This window comes from Micromesistius poutassou, assembly GCF_964030765.1.
Source record: "Micromesistius poutassou genome assembly, chromosome: 7".
Classification (NCBI taxonomy): Eukaryota; Metazoa; Chordata; class Actinopteri; order Gadiformes; family Gadidae; genus Micromesistius; species Micromesistius poutassou.
The window spans coordinates 293,697-311,196 of record NC_140277.1 but is presented as its reverse complement, the minus strand read 5'-3'; the positions used below and the strand labels follow the sequence as shown (position 1 = coordinate 311,196).

Here is a 17,500-nt window from a genome sequence, read left to right as displayed (position 1 = left end):
ATAACCAAAGAGAATTGCTATCCAATGTGCGCGTTTTTTTTGTTCTACACAATATACAGTAGGACCGGGCCCTGCCATTAGTATCACAAATAAGTAATAATTTGCTAATGACAACATTATGTTGAGTCAGTTTAGGGGCAATTAAATTGAGTGATATTTACATATGCCTAATGAATCACCGCGCGTGGCAGTTCGAGCGAACCCTAATGAATATTCATCCGCGCATTCTCCCCATGCGCACTGCAGTTTATAAACTGAATTATGGTTGATTTGCCCTTTTAAAAATGAACATGAGCGCATCTCCCACCAGGAGGAGCCGAACAATAACGGCTGATTATAAAAAGTGTTTTAGTGCTAAGCTGACGGTACGGAGACTGCAGCAGGGCGCTGTGTGGACCCGCAGGCCCCTTCAATAAGGAGAGAGAGAGAGTGGGCCCCAAATCTGCAGCTCTGCTCTCTGTGACAGACGGGCCCGCCCGGCTGTCGCTGTCCCATCCTTCAAGGAGGAACCGCTTCATCTCCGGGACATCGCTCTGATAATCAGAATCAGAATCAGAGTATATTACATCTTATTGTAAGTACACAAGAGTAAGAGAGTTCTAAGGCTTGGTTCCTCAACAGCCACATATAGCAGCAATGATACAAGATAAAGTTAATAAAGATAAGTAAAAAATATGTAAAAAAATAAATAAATAAATAATAAGTAGCAACATAGATCACACTAATACATAATAATATTAAAATAAAATAAAGTAAGTAATGATAAGAGAAACTATGGCAACAGTGGTGGTAAGTAATCAGTAATAATAAGTAATGAGGGGTAAGACAGGAGTGTTTGCGTCGGGCTTGACCCCTCAGGTGCGGGGTCGACGGGCGGCATCAGTGTGCATTCACTGAGACGCTCAAGCAGAAAAGGCTGCGCGTTTATCATGCAGATCAGCGACACTTCAGCAGGTGTGGGTCACACGCACCGCAAGTAGGCGCAACCGCGCTCGCTGGATTCGTGCGCTGCAGACCCATGAATGCATTGCACGATTGTTTTGACTAGGCCTATATGACCGCAATTTACACACAATATCACGCGATATGAGAGGGAAAAAAATGCATTTGTATCTCTTATAAATTCACTGGCATTTAAAGATCCAGTATGAAATGTAAATGAACCGTATAAACAGGATATTATTAGGGGAAGTTTGGAACCACACCACCGCACAAATAGGCTCGTATTCGTTGCAACCCCAACTGGAGTTTGCCGTACCTTTATTAGTTATCACAAACTTCGGGTAATGCAACCATTACATTTCCTTGATCAAGGCATTTCTTTCCAGCGGCCTGTTGAGTGTGTTCGAATGGTTTCCTTGTGCTGCCATCTGCTCCCATCTAGCGGCAGTGTTTAGTATGACATATACTAAATGTATGACTAAGGCGTATGTATGTATATGTGGTCAAACAAATAACAACAGGATGGATTCAGAAGAATTCAGGGTAATAATAGCTAGCCTGTCAAAAACATATATCTTTAGTAGCCTGAGGACGTGCTCCTGTGTATCCACCGGTGTGGGCGAGTCAAGTGCGGGAAATCCGTCCCAATCTGGCAACGCTGGTGGCCGCCCATTGGTCCATCCGGGATTTAGGAAAAGAGGAAACGGCCGTGGAGGTGCGATGTGTGTCGGTCCGAAAACAAAACACTACTAAATAATTTAGCCAAACTAAGAAGTTCCGCTTTGTAGTGTAGTAGGCCTACCTCGCGTTTGCGTTGACATGTGTTGATTTGTGAACATGGCTTTGTTCAGCATGGAGCGTAAAGCCAGTATTTTCCTCTTCTCCTGCGTGTTGCTCAGTCACGTCTCTGCCCGGGGTAAGTACCCGGACCACCGGACCGCGGGGCGCGGGGGAGCGGGGACGCGTGTCGCAGTTCGGTCGACCACCGCATACAGGACGGCCTCGTCCGCTGGCCCCCGGGTCAGGCGAGTCACTCGATATCCACTAAAAGCTGTTCTATTAATACTACTACGACTGTTTGCCTTCGTCACGGTGGCCACTAGTGTCGCACCATGTGGGATATAGAAAGTAAAATGTCATTCTGCCAACACGGCAGGAGGCATGCATGCCGACCAATGGGCAGCAGGTCCGGGAGGCATCGGGAATAATCATCCGGTGTCATTTCAGGTCTAATGAAGTAGTTTGCGGTTCACTAAAGTGTTGCGGGGTGATGGTGTGGGCCTGCACACTGTTAACTGAACACAACGCAATGGAAGAGGGATGTTTGGGCATTGATTGGCCCTGTAAAGTAATTACGATTTCCGCCAATAATCCGTTTATAACCCAAAGCAGTAACGTTAGTTTACCTATTTGGAAGGGGGCGTTATTATTATGACAATTATTTAAGAACCATCTATAAGAACCCTTACCGCTCAAAAACCATCCCACTTACGCCACTCTCACTACAACACTCCTAGCCAAACCCTTCCTGTTTGACCGAGAACGAAAAGCAATGATAAAGATTTATTGTCAAAGAATGCCCTGTTCAGACATGCCTGGCCTGTGTGGTAGTTTGGGTTGACTTCGTGGGCATCAGTCTGCAGGATCTTGCTTACTGTTGAGAGCTCGTGACTGGTCATGTGGTTGTTTGGTAGACTGCCTTTATCAAGGTAAATCAAGGTAGGATTTAAATTAGTGCTGTGCCTCTTGATAAATCCTTAATGTTGTCTTTGCACTGCTCAGACACATTAAATTAGCATTTAGGTGTAATGCATAATGAATGTGTACCACCGTGTACAATGCCAAGATCAAGGTAAAGGAAAACATGGACCCTATTTTTGGGGTCAATGTAATCATTCGGTTACATTACACTCGATATCAAGCTAAGGTCAAACAAGCTTATACAAACACATTACACTTAATATCAAGATATGGTCAAACAAGCTTATACAAACACATTACACTTAATATCAAGATATGGTCAAACAAGCTAATACAAACAGACAGCTAAAAAAGGCATCAGGTTAAGAAACATTGTTCAGTCAGGGTTGATTTTAAAAGGTTTTAAGAGCTTAAGTATTGAGAGGTGGGAGTGATTCTAGATTTAAGGTGGCCTGAAGTTCATTCCAGTGGTGCATATGTTCTGTTGTTGTTGACGGTGTGGTTCATAGTATCGTTACAGATTGACTCACGGGATGAAGGGAAAGTGAAAGAGCTTCATGGATACTATCGGGACTTTCTATGACTCCCACTGAGCCATTATCTTGACTGATCAGCATAACTCAGCAGTAATCTTGTCTTGTCACACAGACGGACGTCACGGTCACTAGTGTGACTCTGTTTCACAAGACCTGCTGTATTGTGTAACGCACTTTACCAAACAGTTCTCCTTTTTTTTTTTCTCGATCGTGTTGTTCAGAGTTGAAACATAGGTGTGGGAGAAAAATAATTGATTCTTCGATGCACCGCAAATCTCTCTAGAACGATTGCGTCTCGATGCAGAAAAATTAATAATCTGAAACAAATTGAAGTACAACCAGTGCAGGCAAGCAGCCACCCAGTCCTCCGACCACTGTAGGCGCCGGACACAGACTGGGGGGTACAAAGCAGCGGAGGCGTGGGATGGGGATAGTGGGGGGGGGGGGGGGGGGGGTGATTGCATATCTGTATCTATGTAAGAGTTTGTGTGTATGTGTAGGCATGGAGAGCCGCTTCGCCTGGCATCATTCACAACCGTGGTGTCTCAGCCGCAGGGATGTCATAGCGATAACACAGCAAGTTGCCATGGAGACAACCTTGATCAGGTCCGAGACCGAGTCAACAATCAGCAGGTGTCCGTGGCGTGGGGGAGGGAGGAGTTGTTGACCCAGCAGCGGCCTTGGCCGAGGCCAGTGCTGGTTGGGGGCGGCCGAAATGATATGACGATAGGGTTAGATGATATAGATGATATAGAACTTTATTGTCAGGCTTGGCTGAAATTTGTCTTGCAACCCAGCAGCCATTGTATACATAGAACACATTAGGGCTGTGCAATTAATCAAATTTTGATCACAATTTCGATTCTTGGGTCAAACGATCTCCGAATTAATAAAATTTGAGTTGGAACGATTCTTTTTTTTTTTTGGGGGGGGATTCTGAAGTTCAAGACAAGTAAAATGCATTTTATTTTCAAACTCAAAAAGAATCGTTTGAAGAATCGTGATTTCAATCTTGACCAAAAAAAATCGTGATTCTCATTTTTTCCAAAATCGAGCAGCCCTAGAACACATATACACATTACGACACAACACGGTGGAAACAACACAAAAATACATATATAGACACACGCAGATGAGAGCGAATGTCCACCGCTGAGCTTACCTATGGCTGAGCTCCTGATTAAGCCTTAAGGTTGACTGATGGACAAAGGACTTCTTTAGCCTAACCTTATTGTGTGTTGGAACACTGTATCTCCTTCCTGAAGGTAGCAACCTGTATTCTCTATACAACACATGGCTGGTGTTTGAGGTGATATTCCTTGCCAACCTCAGAATGCTGTTATCATACGTAGAAGTACACAGACTATGAAGAAAAAAAAGCACATAAAATTGGGATTGTTTGTGCCAAGAGATTTTCCCACCCCTAGTTGAAATGCTTGCAGTTGAATTGCACAACAAAGCTCAATACAACTGTTTATTGAAAACCTTTGTTCGTTGGCGGTTGTCTTCCTGCTAGAGTCATACGTTTTATTATGGGATGCCAGACTAGATTTCCTTCTGGGATGTGGGTTACATAGGTGTGCTGCTTCATTCCTTTGCAGATGCGTCACAGTCCTTTTTTGATGAAGTTAGTTCAAGGAATTGTTCTTATTAAATGAACAAAAAAACAGTCCATGTCTGTTTCAGATTTCATGGAGAAAATGTTTCACACAATATAACCCAAAGTTAAAACCCCCAAAAAACGATTGTAGCTTAGTTTTAACTTTCATGTGACCTTTTCTTTTGTATGTAGTCGTGTTTGTACTTTGTTCCTGGCTCCGGAAGCCACTTGAGAATGGCAAGGAAACGGGTGTAGTGGAAATATGTTGTTGTTAAGACCTGTAGGCCAAGGTGACCCGCTCACCGTACAATGCACCATCACGCTTCAACTGTCCAAACTGTCCTCCAGTGTAAAGCTGAGCAATCTTTAGGATGTCTTTATCCTCAACAAACCACTGACAAAAATACAACATATTCATTTTTTTGTTGCATTCAAACCGATCTGATCCGAGGGCAAGACGGTGGCAAATACACAGGACCGCCGTTAACAGCCTTTTTGAACGTGTCTCTTTTGTTTCTCGGGTTCATCACGGAAATGTGCGTTCTACATCATGATGCCATCTCACCCCCCCACCCCCCCACCCCCCCACCCCCCCACCCCCCCCTCCCCCCCGCAGTGCCGCCGGCCACCAACGTCTCCCTGGACTGTCAGAACTTCATAAACATCCTGCGCTGGGACTACATCCAGCATGCCTCTCTGAAGCCCAGCTTCAGAGTGTCCGTCGCAGCCATGGTCGGGTGGGTGGTATAATAAACAAAACAGAACCCGCTGTGGTCGTTGTGATAATGCGCGGCTGACCCAGAACCCTCCCTCGGTGCCCCAGGACTCCAGAGCCGCTGCACGTGGACTACCCCGACCTCCAGTGCGACCTCTCCGCCTTCCGCCGCTCCGACAATGAGTACAGCGTCCAGGTGACGGCCTTGGTGGGGCTGAACCAGAGTCTCCCGGCCCCGCTGCACGGATTGACCTTCAGCTACTTCTACTCGTCTCTGGTGGACCAGATATGTGAGTGCTTAGAGGGGGTCCACGCGGCGCGGCGCAGGAAGGCGCTTACCGGTGGTCCGCTTCCACCGCGCTGGGCACTGCGTCGGCGATGCTCAGATCAGCGATGCTCAGATCAACGGAAAAACACAATGAGCCATTGAAACATGAGACATTCATTCAGGGGCTTCTTTCTAAGAAGCCCCTGAATGAATGTCTCATGTTTCAATGGCTTACTGTTTCATTGTGTTTTTCCCCCAATTGTTGCAGCTTTTTGCTCGCCCCACGTGTTAACAGTACACAAAGGTGTGGATTGATTAGTGCAATATTGGTGAATGCAGTTTTCATTTTTGGGTCGTGACTTATTGACAATGGACACAGTCGGGTCCCCAGGCTTGACCAGTTGAGAAGCGTCGGACCAGATAGTTGCAATAGGATGGCATGTATAGCGGTTGGTCCAACTAGTTAACCGCGCTGGTGTCCCTTCTCAGGTACGTTGGACCTCCCGCCCGTCACTGTCACTTTCCAATCGGAGGCAGGAATCAAGTTCAGCTTCAGCCATCCCTCGGTGCTGTACGGCCAAAAGCTGTTGACCAACAGCAGAAGACAGAAGAAACGCAACGCAGTGTCCGAGTTCGAATACAGCGTGGTAGTGACCAGAAACCAGGTGAGAGCTCACTCGTTCAGCCACAGTATTGAGGCTGGCTTTGCACGACAACGCTCCTGGGTGAAAACGACAAAATATTTAATCAGATGTGCCTTTCGTTTAGACGGCGACAGCGTTTTTCGGGGCTTAAAAACACAAAAAAATGAACCCACCCTCCAGTGTGGAAATCTCAAAAACGCTCCAGCGTTGCGTATCCGTCTGTTAAGAGTTAACAACGCAAAAGTGTGCTCTGAGCTGCTCACGCTGGCTCTCGTCCCGTACGCGTTTACGTCACGTCCACGTGCAGCACAGGCAAACCACAACGAACGGATGTCGGATTCCACACACTTTTGCGTCACCGTGTGCACGCAGATTTCCACCCAAAGACGCTCGTCTAAACGCGGAATGAAAAGTGGGAACGCAACGCCACTTTTGCGGTTTGTGTTCGGGTCGTTGTCGTGTAAAGCCGGCCTTAGCGTGTCTCACTCACTCTTGTTTGCTGCTGTTGCTATGGTTTCACGTGGCTCTTAATGGGCTGATCCCAAAGTGAGCTCTGAGGACTAATTAACTTTAATTAACTTTAGTTAAGTGAGTGTGTGAGGCCACATGGGCTCAGATGGGATTGGGACGGCACTTCACGAGAGAACATGTTACCTTGGCAACGTTTAATGACAACAACGTTGCTGACACTCGCCGGTTGCCGGTTTGGGAATTTTCATTTTCAGTTTGTTGCTTTCCACACGGCCGTGGCACAGCAGACGGCTGCCTCAATGAAAATATTTTTCAATATTGACAGCATTCTTAATTATGAGTCATTTGTTTGTTGTTGTTTTACCTTCCTTATTTCCGGATTTCCCTATGGTCTCCGCGGTAAACGCTTTGAACTGTGGGTAATTTCCTCACGTTTTAAGTCTGCACTGATGCGGACTCACGGAAAGAGGTCGGTAAGTGTGGACTCAAACCCTCACGCCCTTTGACCTTCGACATCGGGACAGCCCAAAGGCCGTACTAATTTCGCGAGAACGCGCAGCAAAGTCTGTGAGTCGGGACTTTGGGATTGGCCCGTTGACTCAATCAGCCCAGATCACACGGAACAGGCTTTAACAGCAGGGGGGGGGGGGGGTTTTCTTTAGCTCTAGAGGTCCAGGGTGCTGCGCCAAAACCAAAAGCTGTGCTTTCTCGTCTAAGGCTTCAGCCAGACGGCAGTCCCGCGTGCCTTACGCTTTTCAGCCGTTTACGGTCGCTTTGGGTGTGATCAGCACATCAGGTCATTCGGTTACGTTATGCGATGGTGTCCCTGAACAAGGGTCAAGCTTCCAGCTGCATCCGTCACACAGCAGTGTGTGTGTGTGTGTGTGTGTGTGTGTGTGTGTGTGTGTGTGTGTGTGTGTGTGTGTGTGTGTGTGTGTGTGTGTGTGTGTGTGTGTGTGTGTGTGTGTGTGTGTGTGTGTGTGTGTGTGTGTGGTCAGTCTCCCTCTCAGGAGTACAGCCCCGCCTCCTGTAAGACGGACGTGTGTGAAGGGGTCATCCCGGCCGGCCTCCAGCACGACTGTGTGAAGGTCGAAGGTCACTGGGAGAAGATGGAGGTGAGAAGCACCCAGGACTACTGCGCCCCCGCCGCCCCCGCCCCCGCCGCCCCCGCCGCCGGTAAGCAGAGAAGCATCCGTCACGGACCACTTCCTGAACCGAGTGCCCGAGTGCCGACGCGGTTTGAATTGCGATGCTGGTACTATTGTGATCCACTAGAGGTTATTCGCACGCCCCCTTTTTTACGTCGCCGTGGCCGTTTTGTTGACGTGCCACTGATTGAGAGTGAGTTGTCTGAACGGAGTGAAGTGAGCCGTCGCTCTGAGTCATCGATGTTATGGCTTTGTTCGCACGTTATCAAGACAGACTGAGTTTAGTCTGCGGTGTTGACCCTTATCAACTGGATTCTGACACTTTAAGCAAGGAGCTTTGAGCTATCTTGCACAAGCACAACAATTATATGAGGTCTGTGATATGTTCATAATGCAACGCACCCTGTTGAAATGTATTGCTCACATTGGATGTGTGCCATCAATGCACCGAATTGCATTAGGAAATCCTGAAATATAACGCCCAGATGAAAAGTCAACAAGGATCATTTCGGAGCCATTTGGGAACACTTAAAGTAGATAATGCTGACCTGCAAGTTGGTGAAACTCCATTTTAATGCGTCTCGTGGGTTTATGGCCTGGAAAAACGATGAAGTTACGCAACAACCGCTTCAGCGCAAGACAGACTTTACGCACTGAGCGGCAGACGGTAGCTTTGCCTATGTGCTCAGCATCTCCTACACTGTACAAAAAGCTACCCGTCGCAAAAAAACGGAAAGCTATGCAAATTGTTTGTAGTGAACTGAGGGCAGATCCACGATTGGTAACATTTGCAATGTAGGGTTGGAGAAGGCTATTTAAATATATCAAAGAATCACGTGAAAAACGATATCTCTCCAGCAAAAACTCATCCGGAAAGGACAATATGTCGAGTCGTGGTCTAATTAATCTCTCTCTGTGAATTGCACTAATTATTTGCGCTCCGATATCAACAGGCCTCTCGTCAAAAGGGCATGCCATTGTGAACACGTAAAAGCTGCGGTTGCCGCTAACCCTGGGTTAACTTAGCTGGGTAAGTGATAAAACCGGCTTTGTGGAATACCCCACAGGAGTTCACAAGCAGCGTAAATAATGTTTATGTAATAAATGCATTACCTATCGTCTACCTTACCAATACCTTTTAGGCTACCTTCCAATTCTAGACCTACAGTCACCTTCATACAGAAGCTATGCTGACAACTAGGCTACTGCACACATTAACGCTAGGCAGCAGAGGGAATTTCAAGACGCACCTCTCTTATGCATCATCCATCCATCGTAACGTTACAACTTACTCCCTGTGATAAAATAATGTATAGACTATGTGAGCTAGACCGATCTAACTCTAACGTTACCTGTGGTGAAATGTTGGGAACAGACTTTGCTATGAGTAGTCGGCTGAAAGTCTCGCCTATTAATTCTAGCCAGCCATAAATCTCTCCTTCGCTGGCTCAAATCCTCCATTTCCTTCCCTTCCCGTTTTCTCACTGCTGGTATGGCATACAACTAAGTGCTGAATTGTTCTTGCTATTGTTTGAACAGCCGTAGATAACACAACAAACCATTGTGGGGGGAGAAAGGTGTGGGGAAAGTAGCGTAAGTGTGTCGCGTATGTTAGGAATGTCTATGTCAACAATATAATATATGTGACGTTTATAGAATAAGGTCTATTGTGAGGTTGTTATAGGTTATTGTGATGGGATATTCTGATCTGATTGTGCGATTGTATCTTTTGCGTGGCTTATTGTACTAAGCGAGGTTTGGGTTCTGGTCCGTTGGTGTCTGTGATTGGTTTTGGAATGGACATGACGGGACGTAGGCGATGCTAATCGACTTTAGGCAAATGAGCTTTAGTGCCCTCGGTTGGACGATGACCATTGAGTTCAGGGGTAGTAGTAGTAGTAGTAGTAGTAGTAGTAAACTAAAAAAGTCAAACGTGGACAAATCTAGAAATATATTTGCAATTCAAAAAACTTTTATTTGCAATCTCAAAGATTGACATTTAAATGTCTGAAGTCCCATCTATTGCTGACTGAGGGACACTGGTATTTGGGCCGATGTCCCATTGATGAAAGCCCTGGCATTTGCGGTACTATGACAGTGGCTAACCGGTGTCTATTCCTGCCGTCTAGTCAAATCACAAGCAGCACAGTTAGTGCTCTTGTGTGTAGCGGCGTAGGGAGTGTTCATCATCATCATCATCACTTGTTGCGTAATACGGCAACACTTATATTCCACAAACTCTGGTGGCCTCTCCCCCCTCCATTGGTTCATGGGACTAACTGACAAAAAGTCTTCTTGTTGGTGTACCTTTAGTGCAGGGGTTCTCTAACTATATGGGGCCGGGGACCCCTCTCATAGGGCAGAAGTTTTTTGAAGGACCCCCTCATAACCGCATCGCTGATTATGGGCGCGCATGCGTACTTGCGTACCAGTTATGTGCACCCCTGAGTATAGTGCTTAAACACAGTGAAAATGCACGGATGCAGTAATAGGCAATACACAGAGAGAATCTAACTTTTTTGAGAAATACTTCATGTATTACGGAAATATAGCTTTAAAAAAAGAGAGTTTGTTACAAAATATGTGAAAAAAAGAAATTACTTTTTTTTTTTTTTTTTTTTTTACATATTTTGTAGCAAACTCTTCACGGACCCCCTGGCAATGCGCCACGGACCCCCGGGGGTCCGGGGACCCCACTTTGAGAACCACTGCTTTAGTGCACTTACTCTACAGGCTGGGTTGACCTGAAGGGTCGCTGGCCTGACAGCGGAGCTACAGAAGGAGGTGAAACAAATGTATTGCGGTGGACTTGAGCAGGCTGTGGTGTAAAGGTCTCTATCTGAGTTGTTAATAATAATAATAATGATGTCTCTGCATTTCTTTTCCTCCCTCTTTGTCGTAGGTTACCAGTCTCTGTACATCGGACTGGGAGTATTTTTCACAGTAGCACTTGTCCTTGTGTTTGCGTTCTTCTGCAAGAGAATCACAGCCTCCTCCCAAAGACCGTTCTCTCTGGTGAGTTTGGGTTTGTTTGTACTTGATAACCAAATGAATCAGCTTTATTGGCCCGGTTTGCGTAAACAATTTGACAGATTGAGCATGCTCTATGCGGTGTTTCTCAGACGCTGCTCTGCGTTCACCTACACACCCTGTTCTCTGACGGATTGCCTGCATACTAAAACAGATATTACAAATAATCCCACCCCCTAGATTCGATTAGATACATTTTTATTAATCTCCAGTAGGAGAAATGTGTTAACATGTCAACTTGGTAAAACCGTGTGTGCGTTATTCATTCACGTGGGGTGAAAACAGTGAGAGAACCGCTTCTCTAACGCGATCTAAAGACGTGCTCAATAGTCTCACTCAACCCCGCCTTCCGTCCGTCCCTCGTCCTCTCGTCCCTCTTCCTCTCGTCCTCTCGTCCCTCTTCCTCTCGTCCTCTCGTCCCTCTTCCTCTCGTCCTCTCGTCCCTCTTCCTCTCGTCCTCTCGTCCCTCTTCCTCTCGTCCTCTCGTCCCTCTTCCTCTCGTCCTCTCGTCCCTCTTCCTCTCGTCCTCTCGTCCCTCTTCCTCTCGTCCTCTCGTCCCTCTTCCTCTCGTCCTCTCGTCCCTCTTCCTCTCGTCCTCTCGTCCCTCTTCCTCTCGTCCTCTCGTCCCTCTTCCTCTCGTCCTCTCGTCCCTCTTCCTCTCGTCCTCTCGTCCCTCTTCCTCTCGTCCTCTCGTCCCTCTTCCTCTCGTCCTCTCGTCCCTCTTCCTCTCGTCCTCTCGTCCCTCTTCCTCTCTTCCTCTCGTCCTCTCGTCCCTCTTCCTCTCGTCCTCTCGTCCCTCTTCCTCTCGTCCCCTCGTCCCCTCTCCCCTCTGCTCCTCTCAGTCTTTCCCTCAGAGCAACAGCAGCAGTGACGTCCGGCACGACCACAGCCACACCCCGCTCATCCCCGACCGGGCCAGCCTGTCTCCAGTGTCCCCCCAGGCCCGCTCCCCCGCCGACGACGACGACGTCCACCTCACGCTCCCCGCAGGGGACCAGAACGGAGGGCCGGCGGCGCCCAACGGGATCGCGCCCGGGATCGCCCCCAAGGCCAAGGCGGACCCCGCCAGGAAGGAGCCGGGGGGGCCGGCGGGAGCGCGCCACGCGGGGCAGGGTGACCCGGGTGTGCAGCCCCAGGTGCAGGTGGAGGTGGAGGTGGAGGAGGAGGAGGAGGAGCCGGTGGCGGCAGCAGCAGCAGCAGCAGCCCCCCGTGACGCGGGGCCCCTCCCGCCGGATGCAGCCGCCGTCGTCGTCGTGGTGGAGGAGGAGGGCGCCGCCGTGGGATTGGAGCAGCTCGGCGTTCGTAACCCGGACGACGCGGGCTACGAGCAGCGCGTCAGGGTGGAACTGAGTCCCGGGGACACGGTCGACGCCTACCTGGGCTGAGTGGAAACCTGAAGAGGCGAGGGTGTGTTTTTACATGAAGGTGAATGACGGGACGCTCAGCCAGTATGTGCCAAGGTTGACTCGTCGGCACAGTTTCAAACAGAACCCCCTCGCAATTAGAGGCCCATTACTTTGCATTACTTGTTTAACGTCCAGTGGAAATATTAGCCATAATTTCTGAACATTTTCTTTTCGACAAAGGTCAAGGTCACTCCAGCGCTGTGTTCATCGCCCCCCACAATGCAGTGCACGTCTGCATTCGGAGAACACGACCACATTGTGCGATGCGTTTTTCAATCAGTTACTTGTTGTCTGTACATATACATGGATGTTGTTGTGTGTGCACATATTCTCACATATTCTACTTAATTTGTCATGGCGTCACGCCTGTTTGAGTCTGCTGTGTTGTGTTTGTGATGTGTGGGTGAAACGCATTTCAGCCCTGGGCCTCCAGCAGACAGTCCGTCCATGATCGTCTGGGGGGGGGGGGGCCCCCAGCGCTTGGCCCCCCCGCAAACCAAGTAGTACGTCTCTGTATGGATCCTTTCATTACTGTCAGGGCACGATCCGAGCCCCTAGCGCGCACTGTACACTAAACATGACTTAACGTTACACTCTGGTTTCGAGGACTTGTGGCCGGCAGTTTCACTCGATACTGAACCAATTTGAAAACGCGCGTTGTCTGTTTGAACACGCCTTTACGATTATACGCCTCTAATTCACCCCCCCCCCCCCCCCCCCCCCCGTTTAGAGTCGGGTGCCGTGCTGTGAGACAGGTCAAAGCATACACTGGAGGAGCCCGGTCCCTACTGCCCAGAGTCTGATACCATGTAATGTACGCCTCGCAGTGTGTACCTTCTGCACTGTTACAGACTCCTCCAGGGTTTGACGTGGCTCCTGTGTGTCCAACTGTACAACTGGCGATGTGATTCACTTAGTTTTTTTTTAATGTTTTTTTTTTATACTTGGTCATGGACACAATATGCCGAACAGTGTCTTCGAATCTGCTCTTATGAAATGTTTACAAATGAGCAAATTTACAAATTTGTACATCATTTGTAAATACTTCAGATTCAGTTTTGCACAGTGAAATATCTACACATTAGCAAATTTACAAATGAACACAGGCGAACAGTATGGCCGTGTTCACACACAAGAGTTTGAAATTCGGCTCCAATCCGATTCGGGAATGCAAAGGCAGCGAGACGAGCCTGACGTCCAAAGAACATAGAGTGGAAGCTTCTAGTGTGTGTTTGTGTGTGTAGGTCCGGTATACATAACGTCGACTTATGAAGTGGGCCTATGGTATGTTCTGGTTTTTATAATCTTTGGTTTGACTCAATGCACTTCTAACATAATTCTATTATGTGACCGCTGGTCCGCACTGAACCAGGTTTGCTGCTCACATTGGATAAGTGGGTGGTAACAGGAGACGTCTGTGTGTTCTCTATCATTTGCCAAGTCAAATACATTAATTTTTTTCGCTGTGTCCAAGTAATGGGTCATGATTTTTAAGGTCCAGTAGGGTTTTTCTTGCTATGTAGTTTATAGTAACTGATCAGATCAGTGTATATAGCAACTGTTTAGAATGCTATAGCATTTCCAAAATAAGAGCCAGAGAAAAAAAAACCTGAAACCGTGTGAAACCTAAATGCAGTCATATTTATCACTTCAGCCTGACTGTGGAGCTGTTCAAACAGCTGTGTTTTTTGTGGATGTTTCCTGAGTGGCTGATGATATGTTGGATACGTTTTTGTTTGTGGGTAAAGATAAAACTATTGATGTGCTCTTGGTGTCTCTCATTCTGTGCCAATTCATGTGTGCAACTCATGCCATCGCAGGGCTTTTGGTCTGAATGTATATGCTTATTTTCTTTTACGTTTATAATTTTGTTGATTTGTTTATTGCCTTTGTGTGTTTTGTAATCCACATGTTGTGAATCGACAGTGGTGTCATAAATAACTTGTGTTCTTGTGTTGGTCCGCCCTGATAATCGGCTACACCTATGTGCTTGACAGGAATTGAAGGGAATTGATAACTTCCGTGAAACTGACCAAGATAAGTGGAGAGAGAGGCAGTCTTTGCATCGGTGTGTCAGGAAAGCGGCACCTCTTTGTGTGTCTAAGTTCTGACATTCAGAGAAATCAACCTATTTCCTCGTGTGTGTGTGTGTGTGTGTGTGTGTGTGTGTGTGTGTGTGTGTGTGTTCTCACACAGCTTATTTTTTTTTTATATCTTCTGCTTTGCGGTGCCTTCCTCTTCTGTGGTGGAACTACCCTGCCTCTGACCTTATAGATAACACACCTTCCGGGCAGATATCGGAAGATGTTGAGTTACATTTCACATGGATTGAGAATAGTCATTTACAAAGGAAATGCAACGCCATAAAGCGTTCCAACGAACTCTAGTCGTTTATTACGCAGACAATGAGGGAATAGTTTTATAGAGGGAAAGGATGGTCCGGATTATTAATAATAAAGATTATTTAATAAAAGTTGTGTTTGTTCCTGTGAAAAGACAGCCCATTGCCCTCACTAAATCCCCTTTAACGCCTGTCATTCTTTATTTATTTGTTTATTTAAAATGGACAATGCACATCAATTGAATTTTTGGTTTACATTCAAAATGTAAATGTGCCAGAGTTCGCAAAAAAGCAACAACAAAAAAAAGTCGTTGGTTGTATAATCCATTGTCTTTCCCTTTGTGATGCAGGCTCTGTCTGGCCATCAGTGTTGTATTCAAGATGTAATTGAATTTAATTTAATATAATGTATTTTGATGGACGACCTGCCCAGGGAGCGAATTTTTTTATCCTACTATGGCCACGCCAATATCCCGAAAAGACACGCCCGCCTCTATTTCTGATTGGTCCGTCATACGCGCCTTTACTGGCTTGATATTAGCTGATATGGTTAAGGTTAGGTTTAGGGGTTAGGGTTAGGTTATGGTTAGGTTTAGGGTTTAGGGGTTAGGGTAAGGGTCATGGTTAGGGTTACGGCTCTTTGGTGATGCTCTCAAATGCTCACAGCTAGGGTACCGTAGCGTCCAGTTGAGTTGCATGCAACCCGGCCAATCACAGACAGAGTAGGGCGGGTCTTGGCGTGGCCATAGTAGGAAAAAAAATATCGCGTCCAGGGAGGGGCGATGCACGTCCTTCCCGGATCTGCTGACACATTTACATAATTATCTTTTAATGGGTACTGTCCATGTTAAATAAAAACCAATAAACACAAAAGAAAAGTTATAGAGGAAGTAGTGAGATAATTCACATGTCAGTTTATATAAAAGCAAATCATATTGATTGTAAAAACGCGCATTTAAAAAAGATTATTACACTTCGCAGAAGTCCGCTACCGATATCGGGGTTGGTGTCATCACTGAATGCACTGTCGCTGCAAGTATGAGCGCATTCCGCTGTGGTTCTCGGAAAACATTGGACAGACCTTCCACACGGTGGTTCCTTTCAGACCCTTTTCACGGAGGCTTCATCGTAGGATAAATACAGCTGGCGTGCATAATTATTATGGGCCGGATCTTTTATTGTACCAAGGAAAAGATAGCAGACTGAAACTAAGTGAAGCTATCACACTTGGGCCATGACCTGTGCTCTGGTACGTAGGCTACAACAGACCCATAACTAGTGTTGAAAGTGAGACATTAAGAGGAATTAAGAGAGCGTAACACACAGAATGGGAGATGGCTAGAACGCTGTAGCAGCAAGTGCTGTGCCTTGTTGGTAATAAGAACAACATTCTTAAGTCACTGTAGTTAGGTTAATAATAAACTTAACACATGGTTCCTTTATCAAACAAGTAAATAAAACAGATCATGTGTTTTGTTTACATGAATAGATATGTATTTGCATACTGCCTTTCATACAGAAAGCATGCAAAAACACACGTCTTAATGTAATGCAGTTACTTCTCATTCGAAACATAATGAAACCACAAGCATCAAGTAAATAAGGAATGGCCGACAATGATATTTGAGTAGGCCTACGGGGAAGATCAAGGTAGGGGAAGTTGACCACTGACCAGTCGAAAGCGCCGGTATCTGCTTGCTGATTGGCTGCAGGACTGCGTACTTCCTCCTTCACATGGGGCCGGGCCGGCTCCGGTTGTCTAATTGATCAGCCCCAGAGGCCACTGGGGGGAAAGCACATGGTTGCGCGTCAGCCGAGTCCATGCGCTTTGTGGCTGAGAGTCAGGCCGTGGTGAAAACATGAAGTGAAACTAAAGGTCAGCTTCTCTGTTCTTTTTCCTTATTGTCTGACTAAACAGTAGCTCATTACCACCAACAACGAACCGACATCACTACAGAACTACATTCAGGGTGCGTTCTGTGGGCACTGGGCACACTTGAGATGCATCAAAACTCAAAAAAAAAAAAAAAAGAAAGGGCTCCTGCTCGGGTTTAAAACGGCATTCACCAATACCCAGGAATTGTTCTGTGCGCATATATTTGTAAATCCATTTTAAAAAATCGACTTAAATCAGACGGTGCGGTAAACCTGACGATAAACCAGCAACAAACAGTCAGCAACAACCCCATATAAGTTTTAATTGGCCCACGACGGCCCGCTCAGGAAAAAAGACTTCAGCTCCAATCGAAGTGGAGGTAATCCAACAACAGCTTGACTATGCAAAACAGGTCCAGAAAAAAAACAATCAAAGGGGCAGTAAAACAAACACCTGCGGAAAGAGGAAGCAGCCGGGCCGATATAAGGCCCGGCGCGGCGGCCGGAGAGGTGTGGGTCTGCGCGCTGTCCTGCTCGCTCCGCATCATGGCTCTCTGCGGCTCCAGCGTCTTCACCGCCGTCTCTCTGGTGCTCGGGGTGCTGGTCTCGGGGACCCCCCCTAGCCGGCTCACAGCGCAGGGTAAGGGCGCCCCGGTAGTGTTGTTGTTGTTGTTGTTGTTGTGTGATGTGATGTTGTGTGGTGGTGGTGGTGTTGTGGGGGGGGGGGGGGGGGGGGGGGGGGTTAGGCATCTGGCTCAAGGGTGGAAGACCAGCACCAACATCTGGGTCTCAACCTCAGATCCTCTGCTCAATTCTCTGCTCA

General features: G+C 47.1%; 2 protein-coding genes across 2 annotated transcripts in view; one reads left to right on the top strand and one right to left on the bottom strand.

Annotated features, from left to right (window-relative positions):
• The first annotated feature begins 1,647 nt into the window (after positions 1-1,647).
• Positions 1,648-14,934, top strand: ifngr1l (interferon gamma receptor 1-like). Its single transcript, XM_084470740.1, has 7 exons — positions 1,648-1,858; positions 5,396-5,516; positions 5,603-5,784; positions 6,252-6,427; positions 7,876-8,053; positions 10,928-11,040; positions 11,898-14,934. The coding sequence occupies exons 1-7, from the start codon at positions 1,780-1,782 to the stop codon at positions 12,438-12,440; spliced, it is 1,392 nt and encodes a 463-aa protein (XP_084326866.1). The 5' UTR covers positions 1,648-1,779; the 3' UTR covers positions 12,441-14,934.
• A 1,598-nt stretch (positions 14,935-16,532) lies between these two features.
• map3k21 (mitogen-activated protein kinase kinase kinase 21) overlaps positions 16,533-17,500 on the bottom strand; it is a gene marked incomplete at its 3' end in the record, with an annotated part of 30,132 nt that continues 29,164 nt past the window's right edge. The window contains exons 11-12 of the mRNA XM_084470131.1: positions 17,132-17,304; positions 16,533-16,585 (exon numbers count right to left, since the gene is read on the bottom strand). Of these exons, the coding sequence (XP_084326257.1) occupies positions 16,533-16,585; positions 17,132-17,304 (226 nt within the window). The remainder of the gene's footprint in view (positions 16,586-17,131; positions 17,305-17,500) is intronic.

Coding starts and splice junctions, on each gene's coding strand:
- ifngr1l (XM_084470740.1), top strand. CDS start 1,780: ATGGCTTTGTTCAGCATGGAGCGTAAAGCCAGTATTTTCCTCTTCTCC. Junction 5,517..5,602: donor TCCGTCGCAGCCATGGTCGG/GTGGGTGGTATA, acceptor TCGGTGCCCCAG/GACTCCAGAGCCGCTGCACG. Junction 5,785..6,251: donor GTCTCTGGTGGACCAGATAT/GTGAGTGCTTAG, acceptor GTCCCTTCTCAG/GTACGTTGGACCTCCCGCCC.